The sequence below is a fragment of the Podarcis gaigeae genome (assembly GCF_964106915.1).
Source record: "Podarcis gaigeae genome assembly, chromosome: 1".
NCBI classification, from domain to species: Eukaryota; Metazoa; Chordata; class Lepidosauria; order Squamata; family Lacertidae; genus Podarcis; species Podarcis gaigeae.
This window is the reverse complement of record NC_139678.1, coordinates 11,312,123-11,321,936: the sequence shown is the minus strand read 5'-3', so window position 1 is coordinate 11,321,936 and position 9,814 is coordinate 11,312,123. Positions and strand designations below refer to the sequence as shown.

The 9,814-nt window shown below is 45.4% G+C and overlaps 1 protein-coding gene across 1 annotated transcript in view; it reads right to left on the bottom strand.

The window, feature by feature from the left end:
- Positions 1-295: 295 nt before the first annotated feature.
- Positions 296-9,814, bottom strand: part of BRF1 (BRF1 general transcription factor IIIB subunit) — a 192,053-nt gene continuing 182,534 nt past the window's right edge. Inside the window, exons 17-18 of the mRNA XM_083734186.1 lie at positions 7,533-7,701; positions 296-4,977 (exon numbers count right to left, since the gene is read on the bottom strand). Of these exons, the coding sequence (XP_083590312.1) occupies positions 4,940-4,977; positions 7,533-7,701 (207 nt within the window). The 3' untranslated portion in view covers positions 296-4,939. The remainder of the gene's footprint in view (positions 4,978-7,532; positions 7,702-9,814) is intronic.

The following is a 9,814-nucleotide window of genomic DNA, read 5'->3' as shown; positions in this document are numbered from 1 at the left end:
GGAAGACTGCCATGGGGCAACATCGGTTGTGAAGCAAGCCCCAAACTGAACCTCTGAACCCCTCGTTCCAGCTGTCCCATTGATCCCAACCACTAGTCCTGCTTTGATACATGTCAATGGTTCTGAAATGTCTCTGTGTCTCATTTACTAAGTTATCAGCATCAGATTAGAACGGTGCGGGCGGTTCCCCCGCACAGGGTGCCAAGTCGAGAGTGGAAAGGGAGTGTCAGTTTATGCATTGTTCAGGAAGGAGGAAAACACACACTTTCAAAGAAAACGTACACACACCCTTAAATGTTTTAAAACACTTTTGCTTTGTAGACACAAAATAAGGATATACACTGGGTATTTTGTACACTGCTGTCCAAGTCACAGAGAAGCAGTCTTAAGAAACAAAACAAAAAAGCCTGAAAGGGAAGGCAAGAACACATAATAAAAGACGACTTTAAAAAAAAAATATTTACAGCAGATATTACAATTTGTCTGAGGGGTGAGGAGGAGAGACGGCAGGCCGTGGCTCGTGATGTGGGCTGGAAGGACCCTTCAAGATGCTTGCAGATTGTTTCGATTCGCTGGCACTGCCGCGCACCAAATGTGTTGGCCTTGTTAAGGCGAGAGCGACAAGCGGCGAGGAGACTATGCAAGGAGTGATACATAAAAGCAGCAAGAGGCGATAAACTCCCACGCAATTCAGAGGGAAGGCAAACAGCACAGCGAGAACTAATACGGAGGTCACTTTTTAAGACGATGCTACACAGCTCCCGCCAAAGTCTTTCTGTGGTGAAGGGAGTCGTTCTCATGAAACAGCACATACAATTGAGATGCAATCGGTGTACACGTGTCACCATCAAAGCTTGCCTGCCCCAAATTGTTCTCTAAAATGCAATTTATACATTTGCCTGGCAGAGGAGCAAGTTTAGCCCCTTTCCTCCACTGTGCAGACAGCATCTATGCAGGACTGCGCAAACACCCGATCACGTGGATCTAGGTCCTCAAAAGAGAGGAGGCGGCGGCTGCAAAAACTGGATCTGCAGAATCAGGAACGTGTAGGGTTCCTGTTCCACCCGCCTAAGTGTTGGCAAGTCTGTGAACTGAGGCCAAGTGACAAAAGGTTAGAAAGACTTCAAGGTAGAAAAAGCACAACGCCACAGTTTGAGGATTCTGCCTAGGAAATGTGCACTACACTAGGAGCGGGAGGGAGCCAGGATTCACACCTCGCAATCTAAAACTAACCATTCTCGAAACCCTGTGAGCTCTCGTCATCATCTGAATGCAGAATACGGCAAGCTCCAAGTGATTTTCAGGGAAACGCAGCCAAGTGCCTCCCCCAAGGTCACTGCAATATGTTAACAGTAGCAGACAAGGGTGAACTGTGTACTCGTCTTTATTTTAACATTTTCCCTAAGTAGTTATGAAAACAGAAGGTGGCATCTGCTAATCCGTTTGTATTCCCTGAGCTTAGTTACACCGAGGAGGAATGAACACTCCAAAAAGGAAGGAGAAATAAAAGAAATCTGCGTGTAATATTACATGACTTAGAAATGTGCAAGGCAGGATTGAAAATCCTTATGCATTCCAAGGTTTATTAAATCGACACCTTTCTGCAGCCACAAGACAAAACACAGACATCAGTCCTCCTGCAGCTGAAGGCAAAGGATCGCAGCAGAGCTGGTGGCTTCTGAAATGCTCCTCGGCAGGCCTGCGAACTTTCCCATTTATGGGAACTGGAACTCAGGGCCAAACTGGATGGGTTGTTAGATGTGCCTTTGCACCTGATGTGCATCCTTTCAACAAAATGAAAACAGCAGTCGCTGGGGAGTGAATACAATTACTGGGATTCCTGCAGGCAGTGTATGATATTTTAACCCTTTCCTCCCCTGCCGTGGTCTCAATGAAAACTGGTTCTCTGAAGCTGCTACAGTATTTGCACTGGGAGGGAAGCACCTATTGGCTTTAATTCAATTCCATTTGGGGAGGGGCGAGTGACAAATGAGTACAGCAGAATGAGGCAGTGGTGCCAGGAGAGGGTTTCTATTCCCTGCCCCCACTTTAGCTACAACTTTTACAAGTGTACATGAGCTTTCCCTAAGAGGACAAACAGCAGATTGGGTGGGCGAGTTTCATTAGGAAGCACCTGGGGGGTGGTTCAATTCGGTTCTCCCAGTGCTGTGGCCCAATCCAAACTGTGCCTCCTGTGTGGGTGCTCTCTGCAAGAATTTAAAGATCACATACCTCCATCATGACACTGAATTTGGCCCTCAGAATCCCAACCCTTTAAAAAGCCAAAATAACACACTGGGGAGGGTTGAGGGGGAAATTGCTGATCCTACGGGACCTCTTAAGCATTTAGCAGCTGAGTAGCAGGCAAACTTCTCTTGTTTTAGCAAGAAACATACTATTGGATTCAAAATCAAACTGCTAAAGGACCAATAGAAGCCCGAGAATAAAGATTTAACATCTCCCCCCAAACTGCTTCTCCTATTTCTGTAGTTGGTATTTCATACAGATTGGCCAGATTCCATAGCTCTCCCTTCCTCAACTTTGTTGGCTGGGACTGACGGAAGTTGCAGTCTAAAATCAGAGCCTAGCTATGCAAACCTGGCCCCAAGGAGGCAAGTCTGGCAAGGAGATATGCCAAGCTGCCTGGATTATCCACATGAAAAGCAGACTGCAAATGCCAGGGCAACTGCACAGACCCAGCCAACCACACAGAAGCAGATAGTCAGACACTGGCAAGCTCACCGCCTAGAACTTGGTCCTGAAAAAGAATTATTTGGTTTTTTTGTTTCTTTGTTTTTTTAGGAGGGAGCTTGCCACAGCAATCTCTGCCAAAACAGAAGTGGCCACGTACTATCGAAGCAAGAATCTCCATTTTCCAGATCCAGACCTAGTAATTCAAATAAACGCCCAGATAAATCCCAGTCAGAGAATTAAATGCAGGATGTCCCAGGAGATCTGAGTCACTTCCTTCTGCCATGCTCTACCATAGTGACTTGAGTCTAGTTCTCTAAGAGCTGGAACATCGCAGGCTGAGAGTGGGGGATGGTGGGCCTCGTCGACTAAACCAGGGGTGCCAGACCTGTGGGCCTTCCAGAAGTTATTGGACTCCAACTCCCATCAGTCCCAGCCAGCATGGCCAATGGACACGGATGATGGGAGTTGTAGTCCAGCAACATCTGGAAGTCACCAGGTTCCCCAATCCTGGATTAAATACTTCTCCATACAAAAATATATTTGCCCACATAGAAAACTTTCTCCAACATACTACGTTGTCTGCATGGAGGGATTTTTATCTTTTGCGAGGCCAGGTAGGTCACTATGTAAGTCACCACTTGCAGTCCGAAGTGGTACATCTCAAAAATACCAGCTGAGCGAGAAGTAGGTCTTCTGAATTCAGGAAAGGACTGCTTTCGGTCTCATCCTCTAACTAGGGTATTCCAGCCTGGAGCTCTGGTAAAAGCAAGCAAGGACATAGAAAAGAGGCAGCTTGACCTTTTGGCATGGACAAGGCCAACATGGAGAACTGGGTGTATTTTTGCCTCGATGGGGCGGGGAATCCATTTCCCACAAAGTCAACTTGGCACATCCTCCTTGCCTGCCGGGCAACAGGGATGAGAACCGCCCCTGTGGTATGCGCCCTTTGGCTACCAGCGAGCAAATATATGCCGTGCTGCTGGAAAGTCAAAGGAGTCAAACGCAACAGCAGTTAAAATTCAGGCCGCAATCCTGCAAGGCCTGAAATGAGGAGGTGGGAAACTATTGGTCTGGCTTAACCTTAGGTTCACAAGGTTTAAAGTTCTGACAGGTTACTGGACAGAGCCGAGAGAGCAGAGCTTGGTCAAGGTTCTCGCATGGCTGAGCCTGTATCGACCTCATTAAATAACATTAAATTACATTACATTAGGGACAGGGGGGAGGGGGAAGTAGCTTATTTACCTTAAAAGAAAGCAAAGTAGAACTTACTGGAGACAAATCTGTCTGTTGTGCCAAGACTGCCAGGAGGACAAAAAGTAAACAGAACCCCACCGCCCCCAATTGTGGTGAGTAGCACCATACTCTTAAATTTTAAGTGCATCACAGAGGCATAGGAGCTTGTGAGATGCCCTACAGCCAGAAGCAGGGGTGTCAAGTCTACCCCTTGAGCTCTTCTCCCCTGCCAATCCCTCGCTTGCTCTATCCCTATCTTACAGCAGCGGGGAGTGAAGGCCTGGTTTAATTTCCTTGGAGCAGGAACAGACTCCCCTTACTGAGATGTCCAAACTGTTTCCCGCACCTCTGAGGTCTACACCAGGGTACAGCAACCAACTTTGACAAACCCTCCTGTTGCTTCTTCAAACTTCTTAAGGTACCACTGCTGTCCTCTATGAGATACCTGCCTAATGGTGATCTAACCTTAGGGTAACACTGCATGTATTGGGGGGGGGGGACCAGGTGTTTGGGATTGCTTTCCAAGAGAAGTTGCCTGGGCAGCTTGCATATCAGCTCCGATGTTATTTATTTCAGCATGGAAACACGGACGCTACGCCAAGGTCAGCTTTTTCTACGGAGGGGCGGGGAGATGTGCTTTTATCACCCCCAATGTAAACAGAGCATGTCCATAGCTTTTCCGCTTGGAGGTTTTGCACACTATTATGATTTGCTCCTTGTCATATATGTGTTTTTACGGAGATATGGCTGAACCAAGGGCAGCCGCAAGGCAGGTCCAACACCGCGCCGCCGAGTTGTGCCAGCCATTTTGACTCTTCTCCTTTGTTCCCTGGAACTGATGCTTCGCTGAATCCCTTTCTCATAACATGATCCAGAAACATTTCAAGTATTCGAAAGCCAAATCCCGGTGCCAGGCTACAGGTCAATGGAAACTGACCAGCAAGCAATGGAAGTCAGGAGGGTTTGTTGACATCGCCAGGTTAAGTTCCTCACCGATCCCATTAGGAGGCAATTAGTATCCTTCATCGTCGTCTATCTCACAGCCATAATCTGGAAATACCAAAGCGGAGAAAAATTATCAGAAGAAACAGGATCATTGAGGATCCCTTAATACATTAGCCTCTACCCCGCCCACTCCCAGAAGACAAGACAACAGAAATAGTCCCTCCCAGGAAAATATACAGTGGGGAGGGAAAGGGAAAGCACAGGAAGAAATCACACACAAAAAAACAGTCCAATGAAACACTTTTTAAAAGACAGAGAGTTTAAATGTAGGTCACAGAAATGAGCAAGTGAGCCAATTTCTGCAGCATCCAAACTGTCGAGTAATTTCTAGGTGCATCGAGGTAAGCAAATTGCAGGTTTCACTGGAGAGATAATAAAAAAACAGCTCGCTGGGTTTTAAACTAACCTACGCCAGGACATCTGTTCCTTAAAAGAGCCTTATGAACATGCCCCCAAAAGTTGTGAGTCTCCCAAAAATGTTACTAGCCTGCCAGGAGCTGGCAGAGAGTGCTGCCCTGGCTACCTCAGCCTGCTGCATTTCCACAGAGAAAGGGGCTTCCTCCTCTGCCCCTACAGCCATATGGAACTGCATGCACCTACCTGCGTACTGTTCACTGTCACCTCTGGCTGCTAGGCCAGAGCTTGAATACAAGGTTTAGCTTAGTTAAACCCTGAGACCTTCTGCTCTGAGAGAGAGAGAGGGGGGGGGGGGAATAGTCCTGTCTTTCCATCCAATTCAGGTACCTTCACAGTTCTCTCCAGTCCTGTCTTGCCTCTGCCTCATTCTGTTACATTCACTCATGTACACTTTCCCCCTGATAACCCAGGGAACCCTTTTCTCAGCGACACTTAATGGTCAATGGTAACACAGATGTGTGCATGCCGGCTGAATCTGCTTCTGCAGTAAATCATTTAAATTATAATCTGCCCCCCATTCTAAAAGCTTAGGGAGACTTAGGGAGAGATTAAAGTTTTCGAAAACTGCCTTTTCCAGTTAAAAATCAAATTAAAGTGGCTCCAACTCTAGTTCTCCGCTGGCTTAGACCTGATTTGTTTGAAACTCTTTACATTTAGGCTTGCAACTTGCATCAGATTAAACATCCTCCAAATGCTATTGCACATATATCACACTCTTCCTTCAAAGAGCTCAGGGTGGCACATATGGGCCTTCCTTCCTTCCTTCCTTCCTTCCTTCCTTCCTTCCTTCTTCCCTATCTTCATTGGGAAAGTTGGGCTAAGAGACAAGCTTCTGAACTTGGATCTCCCCAGTCTAAGTCCAACACGCTAACCACTATACCCACTGTCTCTTCAAATGTATGTAGAAATGATTGCCAAAGAGTGTAGCTCTATTTGTAGCTGCTGCTGCATTTTCTTTTCTTTCTTTCTTTTTACAAAGAGGGTTTTAATTGGTTGCAATTTTACGGATGTGCTGAGCATATGGCTATAGATCCTTGCTAAATGCTTTAGTGGATCATGCAATAACACAACTCTTTCTCCCTCTTGATGGAGATGTTCATCTCTAGGGGTATACTTTAATCTTGATTTTCTTATCAGTACATTTCTCTGCTTTCGATATCTGGCTTTCAACATCCCTAGGCTGACTAACTAACTGGCTTGAGCAAACAAGGAGGGCCTTAAAATGCACTGACAAATTTCCAAAGGATGGGAATTGCATGGCTCTAAGAGTCACAGATGAGATGGTCAGCTGGCATGGATCACGGTGCAACTGAACACTTGTGATGCAAATATATCAGTGTTTGCATAACAGGGAGACAAAAATATGTTTAGAATGGTTTTAAAAACAGTTACAGTAGTAGACGGGAAATGATTCGGCGATCTCTAATTTTGTACAGTTACTAGGACTGATACTATTTACTATACAAAATTATTATCATTACAATTCTTTTAGCTTCATTCAGCCCAGGCACACATCTCTGGCTGCATTTCTCTGGGAGTGCAATTCTAATCATATTTCCTAGAGGAGAAAGAGTTTCCTGCAGTCTGAATGACTCCTTTCCACTCAGATCAAACCACTCTGTTGTGATTATTCTATAGACCATGCACAAAAGCTGAAAACGGCACCAGTGTGAAATTAAGGGTGTTGAGACGATGGCGCAGTAAATAATCAACACTCCAGCACCAGCCTTCTCCCCTTGACACTGTCAGGCACCACAATTAGTGGGTTCTGTGTCAAGTCTTTGGCTATACATATTTACACTGTAACGAGAAGCTTCTGTGCAGCAGTAATGCTGTACCCCCAAGTTCGGAGTGTATTCTCAGCTCTGTCTGTAGACGCTGAATTCAATCGACTCGATGGCTCCCACTGCCGAAAGACTGTCTTGCTAAGAAATGTTTATGAGCGTTACTCAAGCCTGGAAGTACTGTCATGGTGTTCATCACAACAACAGAAGAAGGTTGGCAGCCTAAATCCATGGTAGCCCCATGGGGTCCTTCTGTTACCTTCACTGATGAAGAAGTGCAGGAGCTGGAGAGAAAGGTATCTGGAACATTAGTATAGAGCTGCCATTACTGGGCTAAGGAGGGGTTTTGGCCTTTCTTTAAGTGGATGGGTGATTGCAACGGATGAAGTTAAGACCTACCATTTCCCCCCATCAGCTGTAGGGCACTCATGCAGTGCTCCTCTTCCTCCTCAACTTCTTCTTCTTCCACTTCTTCCTCATGGTTGTACGAGACGGGCCCGGATTCTACCAATACATTTGCTGGCTTTTCAGCTGCTTGGGCCTCTGTCTGAGTGCTTGGAAAGATTGCCTGCAAAGGATAAGAAAAGCAATAATAATAATAAGAAAAACCTAGACCCATCACCTCTCACCTTTCCCCTTTAAAATCCCCCACTGAAAGGAAGAGAAAATCGCTTGGCAGATTCCTTATTGTCCCCCTATCAAAGCTCCTCGTTAAGAAGCTTAGAGCTATTCTGGGGGAAGCTCCCGTTCTCCTGTGCAAATTCAGAGTTGTTTGGATATTTCAAAGCATGGCCAAAGACTGAATGAGGAAGATGTTGCAGGTGGATATTAGCATGTAACAAGGTACAAGCTCTTAAAAGCGACACTATTTGGGGAAACTATTTGGGGGAAATTGTAAGTGTTTTCTCTCAATAGGTTTGCCTTTATCCAAACCTTCTGAGGTGCAACAATTGTGTAGGCACAAAATGAAACAAAGTGATGTGCACAACACCCAGTGAATTAGGTACCATTCAGTTGCAATTAGAGAAAGAGTTAACAATTCATTGTGCAATTTTGCATCCAACTGTTTAATTAGGAGACGGGCCATAACTGATTGGTGTAACACCTGCTCCAAGTGTAGAATGAATCAGAGAATTACAGAATCATAGAGTTGGAAGGTACACCCTAGAGTCATATAGTCCAGCCCCCTGCAATTCATTTTATTTCCTTTTTAATTTGTATACAGTCGTACCTTGAATCCTGAACGCCCTGGAACTCAGATGTTTTGGCTCTTGAACGCCGCAAAACCTGGAAGTGATTGTTCCGGTTTGCAAAGGTTCTTTTGGAACCCGAACGTCCGACAGGGCTTCTGATTGGCTGCAGGACCTTCCTGCAGCCGATCAGAAGCTGTGATTTGGTTTTTGAACGTTTTGGAAGTCGAACGGACTTCCAGAATGGATTCCATTCAACTTCCAAGGTACGACTGTACTGCCTTTCTGCATTACAATACACAAGGAGGTTTACAGCAACAAGATATACAACAAAGAGCACATGATCTGATCCAATACAAAAAGTCATAATAAAACAAAACTTCAAAATGTTTGTTGGACCAGAAGCTTGGCAGCATGAGCAGCCGAAGCCAGATGATGGATGGGGATGGGTTCAACCTCTGGCATGTGACCTATGAGGATTATGAGAAGACTCATGCCTGAGACTTTTTGAAGCTCTTGCCAAATGGAGCAAAGCAAACAGAGGCAGCTTGGACCAATGGGCTGAACTCCTAATTAGGCAGTTTGATCTGCTGTAGAGGCATCGCTGATACACAGTGAACTGGCAACCAGACTATCAACTCTCATTTGACACCAAGGGGATATTTACAAAGAGACAGAGAAGTACAACGTACAGAAAACAGGAAAATAAAAGCAAGTTTCACAAGACTTCTAGCTGTGCAAGCTTTTGTGCAACTGCTCTGCAAGGGGATGTGCTGTGCTCCCATCTGACTGGTTGCCCCAGCTACTGTGGGTGCCTTCCAACATAAGAAAACATCAAACATTAAAACCTTCCCTATACAGGGCTGCCTTCAGATGTCTTCTAAAAGTTGTATAGTTATTTATCTCCTTGCATGAGCACTAGGCACAACCACTGGTCTTTAATGTCACTTAGCTGCCCTGTGGAGCCCCTCAAAAAGACAAGAGACACATCTACTATATATTTTGGAAAGCTGTTTGCCTGTTCACTCTGCATTTGGACACCTATTAAGGTATGGCAACCTCATTTTGCATGGTGGTTCCTGAGATCAAGGAGTCAGTTTTCGTTTATGTTTGGATACAATAAGGCAGCGTTCGAATCAAGATGGCAGAACCTTTCAAAACTGCACTGATTTTTTTGTTTTGTTTCTTAAGAGTTTCTGAGCTGAAAGCTGGGTACAAGGGTGTTAGTATTCTGATAATAATAAATACACAGTGAAGCAAAGCAGAAGCAGCTAAGTTCTCTTGATTAACGAGGTCCCAGTTGAAACCAGTACTATTCAGACAATAAAGAACTAGTGCAGGAGTTGGCTAGGATATGGCTGTAGTTCAGGCTTCCACAACCTCGGCCCTCCAGATGTTTTGAGACTACAATTCCCATCATCCCGGACCACTGGTCCTGCTAGCTAGGGATCATGGGAGTTGTAGGCCAGAAACATCTGGAGGGCTGATGTT